Source organism: Ictalurus punctatus, chromosome 17 (assembly GCF_001660625.3).
Source record: "Ictalurus punctatus breed USDA103 chromosome 17, Coco_2.0, whole genome shotgun sequence".
Classification (NCBI taxonomy): domain Eukaryota; kingdom Metazoa; phylum Chordata; class Actinopteri; order Siluriformes; family Ictaluridae; genus Ictalurus; species Ictalurus punctatus.
In genome coordinates this window covers 20,042,463-20,058,269 of record NC_030432.2, presented here as the reverse complement: position 1 = coordinate 20,058,269, position 15,807 = coordinate 20,042,463, and the positions used below count along the sequence as shown (strand labels likewise).

The following is a 15,807-nucleotide window of genomic DNA, read 5'->3' as shown; positions in this document are numbered from 1 at the left end:
ACTTCATTAAAAACTATAGATTCCATTATAAATGACAGAGTTCATTATAAACGACGGAGTTCATTATAAACGACGGAGTTCATTATAAACGACGGAGTTCATTATAAACGACGGAGTTCATTATAAACTATAGAGTTCATTATAAACTATAGAGTTCATTATAAACTATAGAGTTCATTATAAACGATGGATTCATTATAAATGACAGAATTCATTATAAACTATATAGAGTTCATTATAAACAATAGAGTTCATTATAAACGACAGAGTTCATTATGAACTATAGAGTTCATTATAAACAATGGAGTTCATTATAAACAATGGAGTTCATTATAAATGACAGAATTCATTATAAACTATAGAGTTCATTATAAACAATAGAGTTCATTATAAACGACGGCGTTCATTATAAACAACGGAGTTCATTATAAACGACGGAGTTCATTATAAACGATGGAGTTCATTATAAATGATGGCGTTCATGAAGCACAGAATGAAGCACATCAGAGAGAATAGAGAATAGAAAAAGAAAGATAGATTGGAATAAAATAGTAGTGTGAGTAGAGTAGTGTGTATAATTGTTCGGTGTGTTCTTACTCGAATCAGGAGCTCAGTTGGAGGGAAAATCCCGAGACAGATGGAGAGAAGCAGCCAGCCTTGCTTACAGCTCTTCTGGTTCTTATTCTTCGTCAGCTGCTTACAGATCTGACAGTAGATCTCATCTCTGAAACAAACGCCAGAAAAGGTGTACAGTTTTCGGCTGCAAATATGTCTGAGAAGAAAACACATCTAAAAAAAATTTTTAAATAAAAAAGATAAATTTAGAGTACCGAATGTTAGGTCTGCGTAAGGCATATCCTACAATGATCTGCAATTTCTCCAAGGAGGTCATGGGACGATCCAAACTGGGTCCTTCTCCGATCAGAACATCATCCTCTTCGTCCACGTCTTCCATCTGCAAGACAGGAAATTAATTAACATTTAATCAGTTAATTACTGGGGGTCATACGTCCCGAGCGTGAATTTATTGCTTCATTCAAAAAGTGTTTAATAATGTACATTTACATCTCATATAACACTATAATACTATACAATATGTGTATGAATGCCTGACCTCCTCTATAATGGCGGAGTGTTTCCTCTTATTGTTGCTGAGCTTGTTCTGTTTTTGTTTTTTACGCAGGATTTTCTGTAGACAAGTTATTACAGCAGTTATTAAAACATGTACAGCACACGCTTGAAGACAATCATCATCAACTTATTAAGGTACAAAAAAAAGGTGGATTTTCACCTGATCCAAACCAACGAGGCTACTGAGACGCCGGCCCTGGCGCTGGCCCAGGTGCTGCTGGATGAGGTCGGGGGTTAGAGACTGACGAGCCTGCCTCAGCTCAGGTATATCACCCATGAATCTCAAGATGATCCACCAAACAGTTAGACAGGCCTGCAGAGAGGAGGACAGGATGAGAGGTCAGAGGAATAAAATAGGAGAGTAATGACAGAATGAGAAGAAAAATAAAGCGGCGCTCACCAGCGTGTCTCCTTCGTCCTCGTGGTAGAGCAGCGGCTGCCTCAGTCTCTGCTGGATGTGTGTGTGAGTAGCAGAGCGCTGGAAATGCATGGCAGAGAACTTTTCAAACGCAAACTCGTCGTCATCCTCATCCTCTTCTTCCTCTTCTTCCTTTTCTTCCTCTTCTTCAGGTATGATGTCATTTAAAGCTGTTTTTACTACAATCTGCACGGGTTTCTCTACCTCTTTATCCTTCTTCACTTCCACGGTTTGTTCTTCCTGTAAAAGTAAAACAGTACGGAAGACATTCACACACTGCTAAATCTTTGCATTCATGGGAACAATAAAACCATCATTTTCCATCAACTTGTTAGACTTTGGTTTATATCAGTTTCATAGTCATCCCCGCAAAGCTTCCTGGTTCTTTGGAAAGTACTGAATTAATTAAACTTCTTTTTCTACTGATGCACTGACTTTTTTTTTAAAGGCCAATTCACGCCAGACGTGTCAGGACAATTTAATTCCATTTATCATATATGATATATCGGTTCTTAAAGGCACAGTAGCAAAAATCAGCCAGTTGAATTTGATTGGATAAAGAACGGTTGGAAAGTCGTTAGAAAATGAAATACAACTTAAACAACGTGTTTTAAGTGCACCACAAACTGAAAGATGACATAAGAGGTATAACGTCAAACTGTGAACTATTGGCCCTCAGGCTCTGAAATAAGATTTTATCATTCATTATCATTCGTGTGAGCGTTTCCTTGTTCCTGGTTCTACGGCGTCACAGTGGCGTTACCTGTGTGCGCCTTTGCCTCGGCTCCTTCTGACTTTCTGTGGAGTTTGTAAGGAATCCAAACATGTCTTCCACCACTTTCTCATCATGCTTGTCCTCCTTTTGTTTATCTTGAGTCTCACTTGTTTGGCTAACGGTCTCGTTGAGCCTGCGCCGGAGCTCAAGCGCCGCGAGCTCCTGTGCCGCGAGCTCCCGTGCCGCCTGCTCCCGTGCCGCGTGCTCCCGCGCCGCGAGGTCCCGTTCCTGACGCTCCTGGGCCGACGAGAATGCCTGGAACATCACCAAGAGGAACCAAGATACAGAAAAGACCATTAAATAAAATTGAGAATCAGCCAATGACTAAATATCATGTAACAGAAAATGTTTAGAAAAATATTACACTTTAACACAACTGTACTTTAGAAGTGAAACCTTTGGTTTGTGTTTTTATTTTCAGTACAGGGTTATTTCGGTCATTTTATGGGAAATTTATACATAATTGATTTGTAGATGGAATGTGGTACTGAATGTGGTATTAAATTCTGTTAGCTGGGAAAATATTCATAATCTATGTTTCAAGCCTAAGCGTGTATAAATGTACACATACTAATATATAATATAAAAATGTTATATTATCAGACAAATAAGTTTAGCCATTCAATTAGTACAAAAGTAATGGTGCCCTATAAAAGAAGGAAGCTTTAGTGTGTGTCTATGGTGGCTGTGCTCTGCAATGGCTGAGCTGCATTACTGGAAGGTTTAGTGCACACACTGCGCATAAGAGGCGCTCTTTCACAATTTAGTCCCTGTAAACTTTGCCTTTTATGGAGTTTTGGGGGCGTCACTACATGCAAATCAGCTGTGCCATGAACATGCTTGGTAACAGCTGATTGATTGTATCAAAACATGTAAGTGAGAACGAAGAAAATCAGCAAACTTTTTGTAAACCTGGCAGGAATTTTTTGTTTGGTTTGATTATATATATTTCATTTTTGACATGTAAAGTATAAAACAGACCCAACCTAGTACACCAAACAACAAAAGTGTCTATTGCGGGGACCCCTGCTGACAATATGTACCATTAAGTGAATTATTAATATGTATTTGTTGTTGTGTAATTATAATGAATTGTGTGTGTGTGTGTGTCTGTGTGCGAGTGTGCATAGGCCTCACCTCATCTTTAAGATATTTGAGTTGTTTTCTGGCGAGCAGGCCTCTGGTTTGGGCCTGCAGCAGTACGGCAGCATCTCGTTTGCGTTTCAGGTCTTTCCTGGCGAGGTAGCGGCGTGTGTGGTTCTGCAGTGTGACTGCGGCAGCTTGTTTGCGTTGATACTGCAGGAAGCCCTGCCTTGCGTGCACCACTGCCTGGAGACGCACCAATCCCTGACGCAGCTGTCAGAGGAGAGAGAGGAAGCCACTACTAAAGACAGCCTACTACATATAAATGGAACATTAACGATGAATGAAATGGTCACTTACTTTAATAAACTCTTTCCGGTCTCTGTAAGAGCGCCAATTTTTCTGCACAGTCACAGCTGCACTTCTTTTCCTAATGAAATTCTTCCTACAGAACAACACAAAACCACAGCAATCTAGTAAACACCTAGCAAAGTGTAGGTAAAAACAAAACGTGATGAAATGCTGCTGAAACACCAGTTATCTCACTTATCAGACTCATGAGTGAACTGTCCCATGGGGTGTGGCCTAATATTCAAATGTCCACAATTCATTAACAGCACTTTTTCTGAGGCTCCCAGCCTTCTTAGGCAGAATTGAACACTAAGTTAGCCTTTAATCGCTAGGTTATCTTTCACTAATGTAATTTATGACATTTACAGCTTGATATTTTGTCCCAGTACTGTCCAAGAACAAAACTCTTCATAAGAGTGTGATCTCAGTGACCAATGAATGAAAAGAAAATCTTTATCCCTGCCTTTCCCCTACACAGTGCACATTAAGTTTTTCCTAGAAATGATTTGGACCAAATGGAAGCATGGACATTAGAAGAGTTAGATTGTGGGCTGGAGTTAAGTTTGAGTAGAAAGAGTGTGATTAGAGTTGAGATGAAATCATTTGTGATTAGAGTTGTGCTGAGGTTAAAATCAGAGTTGAGTTGAAGTTAGAGTTAGAATTGAATTGGGGGTTAGAATTAGAGTTGTTGGGGTTCAGTAAAGAGTTGAGTTGGGTTAAAATTAGAGTTGAATTAGAGTTGAGTTAGACTCCAGTTAGAGTTGAGTTGGTGTTAAAATCAGAGTTGTTGTGGTTGAGTTGGGCTAAAATCAGAGTTGAGTTAGAATTTAGTTAGAGCTGAGTTAGAGTTGAGTTAGAGTTGAATTAGAGTTAGGGTTGAGATTACATGATTTGTGATTAGAGTTGTGCTGAGGTTAAGATCAGAGTTGAGCTGAAGTTAGAGTTAAAATTGAATTGGTGGTTAGAATTAGAGTTGTTGGGGATGAGTAAAAAGTTGAGTTCAGTTAAAATTACAGTTGAATTAGAGTTGAGTTAGACTTGAGTTAGAGTTGAGTTGGTGTTAGAATCAGAGTTGAGTTAGAGTTGCGTTAGAATTTAGTTAGTTAGAGTTGAGTTTGAGTTGAGTTGGTGTTAGAATCAGAGCTGTTGGGGTTGGGGTTAGAGTTGAGTTGGGCCAAACTCAGAGTTGAGTTAGAGTTGAGTTAGAGTTGAATCAGAGTTGAATTAGAGTTGAATCAGAGTTGAGTTAGAGTTGAGTTAGAGTTGAATTAAAGTAGAATTAGAATTAAATTAGAGTTAAATTAGAGTTGAATTAGAGTTAGAGTTGAATTAGAGTTGAATTAGAGTTAGAGTTTAGATACCTGTCTTTGTGGGCGAGCATCACTCTCTGGATAATGAGTGCTTTCCTATTGAGCTCCCGCTCTCTCTCCAGCTCCAGAAACGAGTCGTGATGATCCTGAGGAGAGACAAAGCCCGAACCAATGACCACTCAACACAACTCAACACACAAAAGATCAAGAGCACGTGCCTCATTGAAATATTAAACTATTTCCTGATATCAGACGCCTGAGCAAACAAAAACTAATTCTAAATAGAATTTGAAGTGAAACTATGTTTAATTTAATTAATAAGCAATTTAATACCTCTAATTTATATAGCACCTTTCCTGGTCATTTTTATTATAATATTACATAATAATGTTACATTAACAAAACACACACATTATCCACTTTACAGCAGACAAAGTTTACAATCAGTAAAAAAAAAAAGGAAAAAAAAAATAGTTAGTGTAGATTTTTACAAAAATATTGAAAAGTTTTGATAACCTTTTTCCAATCAATAAATGTATAATAATAATAATAATAATAATAATAATAATAATAAATATTGATGTGTGTGCACCTTGAGAAAGATCTTGGTCTTGCCGATCCTCCAGTCATCTTGGCATTTAATGACAGCTCTGCAGATAGCGTTACAGCAGTTAGATGCAGTTTCCTATTATACACACACACACACACACACACACACACACACACACACACACACACACCAGATCAGCATTCACAGCACAACACCGGTACAGTGAAATAAACCACACAGTGAGTATGATTTGGGACCTTGCTGGGGTCGCAGTCGGTGGTCTTCAGTAAAACTCGATAACGTCCCAGGAACTCTTTGAACTTGTGCTGGATCGGATATCCCAGCTTACGGACTTTGATGGTCTCCAGGACGCCAGAATAACGCAGCTGCTGCATGCACAGGTCCCGATCGAACACCTGGACCAAGCACACAGCAGGTTTATGACTTAAACAACACAGAGATAAAGATCAGTGTACTAGGATCAAGAAACAATAAACTGGATGTTAGTGGAACAAGAAATAAGAGACCTATTCACTAGCCTTGCCTTATCAACAACATATCAACAAGTCAATGACTTACAAGGAGACAAAGAAATGGTGTAACACTTTAACTGCACGCTGGAGGATTCGTTCATCCGATCATGTGGCTTCGGATGGCAGTTGTTTGATCTACTGAGCTAACAAAAGCTATCAGATCTGTGCTTAAAGTGTAAATCGAGCATTCGGGTGAAGAAGACTAAAACATCACACAAGCATCTGGCACTTTCTGTTTTGATTATTCTGTCAGTTTGAATGATTTATTTCACTTTATCCTGCTGCTCTTTTATGACTTTACCCTATTACTCACTGCAGTCATGTATGCTGTAATTCTTCAGAATAATTACATTGTAAAATATATATTTTAAAAGCTTTCACTGGTGCTTGTGTAGGGGGTGATTATTTATGCAAGAGTTTTTCATTGCAAATACGTTTAATTTGTGATCTATGATCTGAAGTCTGTAATATAAAATTCATTTCAATTTCAGGTTGTAACATAGTTGCTTTTTTTATTTGTCTTTTAATCTATTTTATTTAACTCAGTGATATTATTCATCTTTTATTATTATTATTATTATTATTATTATTATTATTGTGTTGAATTACTTATTTAATGATTTATTTAATTTAACATATGATTCTGAAAAAAAATAAAATATATATATATAAAGGTTGCACCAGAGTTTACATAAAGGGTGAAAATGTATGCAATAAAGTTTTTTAATTGTAAGTAATTTAGCTTTTTTTGAGGTAGATTTTGTTCTCCACTTTAATGATTAAAAAATCCCAATAAATGAATTTTAATTTCATGTTGCAAAGTCCAAGGGGTGCGAATACTTATGAAGGGAAGTGCACAGTAATTGAGCACATCTAAGTATCTACCATGGAGAGCTTGTTGTCGTTGGGTTTGAAGCAGCGGATGAAGAAAGGCTGACACAGAGACAGGGCCTTCATCAGAGTGTCCAGCGACTGTTTGAACTGCCCGCTCAGCGTGGAAATCGGTCTCCGCTGGTCGTTCCCCTGCTGTAACGGCTGACACAGTGAGAAGGCGTTTAGCTTCCGGCGTATTTGCGGCGAGTCAAAGTGACAGTGATGGAACAGAACCTACCCGTGTGGGTTTCTTCTGTGTGATGATGATCCTGCGGTGATTGTTGTTGTTGTTGTTGTTAGCGGGTACGGCTCGGCAGGCGTTCAGCTCCTTCTCAAAGATCTGCTTGAGCAGCTTGCTGGAGGATTTCTGGATCAGTGCGAGGATATCCAAATTCAACACATCCCGGTTCTTCTCCAGAAACCCTGTGCATTTATGGGAGATGGAGAGACAGATTTTCGGATGCGAGGAGGTTAAAGTACATGCATTCGAGTAAAGTTTATAACTCGGAAAAACAAACAAAAGAAAAACTCCCCGTCAGCTTGTTCTCGTCAAGTCCGAGATCAGCAAGTGATGTCAAATCAACATGGCTGCTCACAGTAAACAAAGCAGCACCTCTTAGCTTTAAATGAGCTATACTGTGTGTAAGTATTAGCTTTACATCCATCAACACAGAGCCATATCCACTTGTTAAACTGACTATACAGATCACTGTTCTGAGGTGAAAAAGACCAACATGGAGGCGTACATAGCTCGTACATGCCGAGCTTCAACATGACATAATTCCAAGCTCTGACTTTGCATGAATTTCAGCATGAATCCTCTGAATGAGGAGCAAAAGCAAATTGTAGGAAGCGTTATAGTGAGACGGTTATAGACCTATCTTCACGATGCAGCACAGAAATGGGACAAAGAAACAAAGTCCCGAATTTCAGAGAAAGAATGAAGGACACATAACAAATGCAGAGAACAAACAGAAACTTCAGGGCCTTTAGAAGATTCCACTCGAAGAAATTAGATTCTTTACTAGCCCTAAATTAAAAGCCGTTGTCAAACAAAAATGTCGTTAGACACTCTGTGGTGCACCAATGGCTCGCACAACTATTCTGGATGAGTAGGGAATTCAGCAGCGCTGTGGTGTGAAACACGTCTCCGTGACAGGTATGGTAACATGCGGTACCTTTGCAGTCGTAGAAGACGATGCCAGCAAAATGTCTGACTCCGAACTGGAGGGTGTAGTTGGTCTTGGGTGAGATGTAGATCTTGCTATGTTGGTGTGTTTTCTTCATTTTCTCCAACATGGTCATGTCTGTGCCCTAAAAATAAGAAATGAAAAAGAAAAAAAATTAAATAAAACACATCCACTTCCTGGATTTGACAGTTTTACTGTGTATTTTCTTTATTCATCTGATTCGTTTATTTTATCCTGTGACTTATTTGTAATCCCGTATACTGGACCTTGGGGAAGTGGGTCTCCTCGTCGACCAGAGACAGCAGGTTGAGCGGCTTTAAAGCCAGCAATTCAAGCGTTTGCTGGTTATCGGTGAAGGAGATGTTCTTCCATGTGACGCCCTCTTTGAGGTATTCCTCCTGCTCCTGCTTGAAGATCTGCTCCACGAAGAACTGCTGCAGCTGCTCGTTAGCGTAGTTAATGCACAGCTGCTCGAAACTGGGCACAAACACAACCCACCAACACCACACACTTATTTATTCATTCATTCATTCTTAATGTGTGGGATTCGCTCTGTGTGGCGTTCCGTGTCGTACCTGTTAACTTGGAAATTCTCGAAGCCGAATATATCCAGCAGACCGATGGACTTCTGCGTGTAGGAGCTGCTCGTCTGCTGTTTATGGATGGCGTTGTTTATTTTCCCAAAAATCCATATAAATAGTTTGGTGTAAACAGCCTGAATCAGAGTAGCACAAATAATCTAATTAATAACAAAGATCAAAACTGCTTCCTTTTCTATTTTTGCACCTTTTTCTCATGATCACCTGCAAATTAACAAGTTGTCTTTTCATTATAAAGTGTCAAATGTGAGCTGAAATCGAGTCTACAAAGGAGAATAGCTATTGTCCCAATAGTCCCAATGGTCCTGACCAGGGAAAACTTTTTAACATTGAAATGGGTTTAAACAAAAACAGCAAACCCCCACAACGCTGAGTTATAAGAAAAAGCCACAGGACCTTTAAGTCCTTGCTGGAAGTCATAAAAATACTGTTTAGTATACATTTAGTCCAAAAGTTTAGATGTGAAAATAGCAATGTAGCAGCTAGTTCTGAATGTCACACCCCTACGTTACTAGGTAAAAATGAGAATACAATAAAATGGCTAATAAATGAATTAGCAACATGCTAGTGCAAGGAAAAGTTTTGAACAGAGTCAACCTGGAAAGAATGAAAGAGGCAGGTGACCCCCAGCAGAGTCTCATTTTTCTCTCTCTTCAATAATAAGACCTAAAACATCTGTCCCGAAGATGTCGGAAAGCTTAAAGTTACAGCTTTCAAGAAAAACTTCAAGAAAAGGTTACCATATCAGTGTTTATGTGGAGAATCTGTTGTGCAAGTTCCGGCTAATGTGCTGTTACTATAGAAATGATAATAGCTTGTCAGAGCCACTGTTACAGAAAATTTATGAACCCTTTCTGACCAATCAGAATCCAGAATTCGGCAGTACTGTGGTGTAAATGAACGGGTTAAAGTGATCACCTTGGCCAGAACGTCCCTGCAGTCCAGAGCCTGTTCTGAACTTAGAGGTTTCGTCACTTGCTCTTGTTTGGTCATAAAAGTGCGAGAGGTCAAACTCACTTCCAGATGTGCTTTAGTAACCTGGAGAGGAGAAGATGAAGATGAAGATTGTATACTGTATTGGTGTGAAAGAGTTTCCATTAAGAAAGTTGTGAAGAAATAAACCGTGAACAAAAAAAAAATCCAAAACAAATAAAAAAATATTATGGTATGTAACATTCACATTGTATTTACATTAAAAAAAAAAAAAAAAAAAATTACATCTGAAAGCATGTTTTAGTGGCAGTATCTGTGAAGTAAAGGTCAAGATGAATCCCGTGTGTTACCTCTAGCAGATTGGCAGCGACGGTGAAGTGGTCCGATGATAAAACTTCACACGAGTCCATGTTATTCAATGTGCTGCCTACAAGAGAAGCAAAAACACCACAACGTTAAACACGCCGCCATTTTAAACCACAGATAAATTGATAAAACGTCTCAAAACAGCGCCGTGACTCACCTTCAAATCTGACGTTGCCCAGGTGGAGAATGGCCGCCAGTAATTTAAATATATCCCAGCATTCCTTGTCGGAGAAGGTGAGGACTTTGAGGGCCGTACGGATGCGGCTGAAGTCCTCCGCATCGTCCCGTCCATCGCATGCGATGCAGCTTCCCTGAGATGATCAAAAAAAAAAAAAAAAAAAGACGATTTCTCAGAACATTTTTGGAAGAACAAAGTGATCAGTTGAACAAAAAAATAAAACGCAGACAATTTACTATTTAACTTGAATAAAGTTAGTTTAGTTTTAGTTTAATGGTTCTTGTAGTTACGACCTACGAGGCTAGAAAAAATATTATTCGAATTCTATTATGGAGTCATAGTAGCTGGCTAAGTACAAGCTAGATAGCTATTTATACTTAATATCAACAACACAATAAATATCAACAATATCTTGTTCATACTGCAGCCACGTAGCGACATATACTTTTATACTACATTTTTTAATTAACCATCAGCTAGCTAGCTATATAAGCTAAAATCGTTCCTATAAAGTCTCTGAAACAATGTTTCTATTAACATAAAAAAAAAAACACACTTTTTTAAAAAGCTTTAACAAGGCTTGTCGGTGAGATTTCTTACAGGTCTTTCATAAAAGCTCTGCTGTAATCATAACTCTTCACACTTTACATACAATTAGTGAAATAACAGTTAATAACAATAGCATTTTGCTTAACTTGGGTAATCTTAGCTAGCTGACTAGATTTAACTAAAACCTAGCAGTTTGGTTGGTATGCTTGTGTTCGTGAGGTAAGTTTGTTAGTTAAAATAAATTGTGTTGCATTTCATTAAAAATTTGTCACATCATTTGAATAAAGTAGGGTCATTTTAAAATCAGTATTTTTTGGTGCGTGTTAGCTAGCTAATGTTAGTTTATTTATACAACGCCTTACAGTACTTCTAGCTGATCAGGGGCTTCGGGCATGCTAAACTGGTAGAGCTCCGATTGGTTTTTAGCTTCATTAGCATCATAGCTACAGACACTAAGCATGACTTCACTGACTGACTCCATTCGGCATGAAATGATTTGTAGTAGGTCAAACCTCAGTGAGATAGTTGAACTGTGCCGCATCGCCGAGAGAAAGGACTTTTTTATGCTCTTTGGGCATCCCTGACAGAAGGCAGTAGAAAATGTGATAGTTCCTCTCCATTGGGGCCTTTGGGAAAAAAATATACAGAGGAAAAATTGAGTCAAGCAGATTTTAATTCATGTTCAAAAGTGTATGAATTTTTGCACAGGTGCTCACCTGATGGCAGACGCGAGATTTCTCCAGCAGGTACTGCTCCATCTGAGCTCCTTCAATCACACCGTCCGTATTAAAGATGATCTCGATGTACTTCCCGAAGCGGCTCGAGTTGTCGTTACGCGTAGTTTTGGCGTTTCCAAAAGCTGTGAAAGTCACCACAGAGACGAGAAGGTCATTCGTGATTGACGTTAAATGTACGTAACTCATTTACATTCGTTAAAGGCTGGGTAAAGATGTTAGCTTCCTACAGGAAACTTTTCAGAGAAGTCGTGTTGTTGCGGCGTTACAGTTAGTTTCATTTTGTTTAATATACTGATTAATCTGCGTTTTTGTTTATTACTCTCTACCCATTCATTTATTTATTTATTTTTGACCTGATCAAGTTCCTTACTCCAGCGGTTCTCACACCTTTTGTGTTCTGCTGCAACTCAATCACACTACAGCACATTTTGGCTGTGTTTAATCTGCTATGTTACATTACATCGCTACCTCTGTTGTTGCTCCTAGCACATTCCTAATTTTATCATGAACAACAGCTATCCAGAACACGACGCTTCTGAGCACAACTAAACCTAACAATGTTCTAGTTTTGGCTAAGCAGCACTGTACACTTTTAGGGAAAAGTAGTTCTCAAAAATATCTTTCTAAGAAAGCAAGCCCACATCCACAGAAGGATTTTTAAGCCTTATCTTTTCAATTTTATAATATTTTTAATAATATTTATATTCTCAGAATGAAATGAAACCCATTTAAAATCACATTTCATTACTCACTCACTTCCTGGTCAGGGCCGTAATGAATCTAGAACCTACCCCGGGAACACTGGGGGTGGGGCAGGAATACTTTATATTTATATACTGTATATATTTACTCATTTATTTTTCATTGCATGTTAGCACATTTGCCTCACACCTCCAGGGTTGGGGGTTTGACTCCCTCCTCCGACCCCGTGTGTACATGGAGTTTGTGTGTGCATGTTCTCCCTGTGCTTCGGGGGTTTCCTCCCCGGTCCAAAGACATGCGCTGTAGGCTGATTGGTGTTTCCAAATTGTGTGCGAGTGTGTGTATGTGTGATTGTGCTCTGAGATGGGTTGGCACCCCGTCCAGGGTGTCCCCCACCTTGTGCCCCGAGTCCCCCGGGATAGGCTCCAGGCTCCCTACGACCCCGTGTAGGATAAGCGGTATATAATGTATAGACGGTGGATAGATGGATATTTCCTTTCATTTTCACTACTGGCTTGTGTGTTATGACTGGATGATTGATAATGTTGCAGTGAAACTGTGATATTTTTTAGACTAGTTTATAATACAATGCAAATTTCCAACTAACACTCCTACTGAAAAGGAAATATTTTGCTGTTGGGTTCTACACGGAACCTAGGGACAATCTGAGGAAGTCTTTATAGTGCTAGAGTACAGCGAAAAACTCTTCCCACTGAAGCCGAAATGGTTTCAGAAAGAGAATTACTGTAAAATTCATTATGTTCATGCCGTTAATTTTCCAACCCCTGGGTCACACAGCGCTGTAAACAAGGAAGTAATGGACACTTCACCTTCCAGCACAGGGTTTGCCTGCAGAATCTGCTGCTCGATCCACGAGTGCTGACCGCTCACCGCTGCCAGAAACTGCAGGATCAGCTTCGTACTTTCCGTCTTTCCTGCTCCCGACTCCCCACTAGTGCACAAACACAGTAAAGGAATAGCTCAAGGGGAAAAAACCATGGTATCTGTAAGATCTGAACCAGTGTGTGAAATTCTGTGAATATACCCGGGTAAAAAAAAAAACACTTGGGCAAAAAACCCCCAAAAACCAAAGCAATAAATTTAATGAATCTTTTATTAGAAATCATTAGAAAGCAATATCTAGATATTTGCTATTAAAAAAATAAACTTCACAATAATTTGTAAGGTAATCATTTAATACTGAGAGATTAAAAAAAAAGCCTGTTGAACTTTTACTTGGGAAAAACAAACAATACGTATAATAAAACTAATTATAAGTGTAGTTAACAGAATCAGAATATATATAAAAGTATTCAAATGATGTATTTATATCAGTAATTGTCAATATATTGCACTGAAAACAAAAACCTGTCTGATATACCACAATTTTGGACGAAGCATATGAGCATAATGTCCTGTTTTCCATAACTCCGCCTTCATACTTTAAGAGGCATGGCCTAAAGGTACTCAGTGCACTGACCTAAATGCTGACAGCGATAAACTACAAGGACTGGTACTGTAAAACCTGTCACCCTCACACACAACCACCTGCTTCATGGTTTTTATGAGTTTTTTTTATTATGATGCTTTACTCTTTTAACTACAGGAGGCATAAACGAAAGCAGACTTGATTCACAGGGATGAGCGTTCTCCTGCTCACCTGATGATGCAGCACTGGTTACACTGGTTTCGTTGCATGTTGTAATAGCAGCAGTCTGCGATGGCGAAGACGTGGGGGGGCAGTTCGCCTAGATGACGCCCGTGGTACAGACGCACCTGATCCGCAGTGTAGATGGGCAGCAGCTGGTACGGGTTCACGGCCACCAGCACAGAGCCGATGTACGTCTGATTATAAAGAGAAACAGAAACAGGACAGAGGTCAATGAATTAAGTCACGAAATAACTGAAGCCTTGCGTAAAATTAAATAGAAAACCATCAGCTTCAGAATACAACTGGAATTAAACCCAAATACGGTCAGTCACAGAATACAATGAGAATAAAAGCAGAATATCATCAGCCTCGGAATAAAATCAGATTACTATCGGCCTCGGAATATAATCGGAATTAAATCAGAATACTATCAGCCTCGGAATACAATCAGAATACTATCAGCCTCGGAATACAATCGGAATAAAATCAAAATACTATCAGCCGCAGAATAAAATCAAAATACTATCAGCCTCGGAATACAATTGGAATACTATCAGCCTCAGAATAAAATCAGAATACTATCAGCCTCGGAATAAAATCAGAATACTATCAGCCTCGGAATAAAATCAGAATACTATCAGCCTCGGAATACAATCAGAATACTATCAGCCTCGGAATACAATCAGAATAAAATCAGAATACTATCAGCCTCGGAATAAAATCGGAATACTATCAGCCTCGGAATAAAATCAGAATACTATCAGCCTCGGAATACAATCAGAATAAAATCAGAATACTATCAGCCTCTGAATAAAATTGGAATACTATCAGCCTTATTATATTACTATCAAACTGGAATACAAGTTGGAATAGTTGCTGCATTACTCTGGGATATTTACGGATGTTTCAGGCACTGATTTTTGCAGCCAGGCTGGATTGATTTTTCAGGTGCCAGCACTGAGTGAGATTAGGATTAACTGAATTAGGATCAGTATTAAATGCTCAGGCCTATAACTGAAGATGAGCTTTAGTGGTGGATTCACTTTCTTCACACTGAGTAATTTGTTTAAGCAAAAGTAAAACGGTCTGTTCTCCAGATTTTCAGGCTTACACTTACAGAAAAGCTGAATGAAAGCAGTTTAAGCGAACCCTGCCCATCCTACATTTCCTGCTATACTGCTATACACTGCTTCAAACAAGCAACTAGTTTCTGTTCAGTAAAGTAGAAGCAAAACTGATCAACACACCGTGAACTCCCTGGATATAAAACGAGATATATATATAGGGCAGAGGCCGGGGATGATTCAGTGTTCATCCCCCACCCTGCTGTTCCACCACACCTGCTGTCTTTCCTCTGAACACTTGTACCAGAGTTTAATGATGATAATAATGTGGTATACAATTTAATCACAGAGGTAAGCTGATGAGGGTCAAAGTTCTGTTCTTACACCACAGTGCTGCTGAATCCTGGATTCTGATTGGTCAGGAGATGATTATTTTTCTATAACAGCAGCTCTGACAGTAGTGCAGCTGCAAATCACAGGTTTCTATTAATGTGCTCATTCTAATGCGTTACTGTTTCTATAGTAACAGCTCGTTCACACGGACTAGTACGTCGCAATCTAAGTCTAATAACATTCAGATTAAAAACCCATGAGTAACCGCTGATAAAGGTGACGCTTTCTGTAAGGAGTATTTATTTTATTTACGTAATGTTTACAGAAGGAGTCTCCAGTGTCGGCGCTTTGTCACAGTCAGAGGTAAAGCTGTAACTTTACGTTTTCTGACATCCTCAGGACAGACGAGGTTTAGGGAACAACTGTTTAGGGCTGCTATGGAGTAAGACAGAACAGAAACGAACTTTTAAATAGAACATAA

General features: G+C 39.0%; 1 protein-coding gene across 1 annotated transcript in view; it reads right to left on the bottom strand.

Moving 5' to 3' along the window:
• myo7bb (myosin VIIBb) overlaps positions 1 to 15,807 on the bottom strand; it is a 35,237-nt gene that overhangs the window by 14,432 nt on the left and 4,998 nt on the right. Inside the window, exons 4-26 of the mRNA XM_017491267.3 lie at positions 13,939 to 14,123; positions 13,109 to 13,230; positions 11,556 to 11,698; positions 11,352 to 11,465; positions 10,270 to 10,423; positions 10,097 to 10,173; positions 9,732 to 9,851; positions 8,790 to 8,929; positions 8,481 to 8,691; positions 8,203 to 8,338; positions 7,263 to 7,447; positions 7,037 to 7,186; positions 5,876 to 6,034; positions 5,661 to 5,753; positions 5,120 to 5,214; positions 3,768 to 3,852; positions 3,462 to 3,680; positions 2,313 to 2,579; positions 1,532 to 1,789; positions 1,292 to 1,444; positions 1,115 to 1,189; positions 831 to 955; positions 598 to 724 (exon numbers count right to left, since the gene is read on the bottom strand). Of these exons, the coding sequence (XP_017346756.2) occupies positions 598 to 724; positions 831 to 955; positions 1,115 to 1,189; positions 1,292 to 1,444; positions 1,532 to 1,789; positions 2,313 to 2,579; positions 3,462 to 3,680; positions 3,768 to 3,852; positions 5,120 to 5,214; positions 5,661 to 5,753; positions 5,876 to 6,034; positions 7,037 to 7,186; positions 7,263 to 7,447; positions 8,203 to 8,338; positions 8,481 to 8,691; positions 8,790 to 8,929; positions 9,732 to 9,851; positions 10,097 to 10,173; positions 10,270 to 10,423; positions 11,352 to 11,465; positions 11,556 to 11,698; positions 13,109 to 13,230; positions 13,939 to 14,123 (3,393 nt within the window). The remainder of the gene's footprint in view (positions 1 to 597; positions 725 to 830; positions 956 to 1,114; positions 1,190 to 1,291; positions 1,445 to 1,531; positions 1,790 to 2,312; positions 2,580 to 3,461; positions 3,681 to 3,767; positions 3,853 to 5,119; positions 5,215 to 5,660; positions 5,754 to 5,875; positions 6,035 to 7,036; positions 7,187 to 7,262; positions 7,448 to 8,202; positions 8,339 to 8,480; positions 8,692 to 8,789; positions 8,930 to 9,731; positions 9,852 to 10,096; positions 10,174 to 10,269; positions 10,424 to 11,351; positions 11,466 to 11,555; positions 11,699 to 13,108; positions 13,231 to 13,938; positions 14,124 to 15,807) is intronic.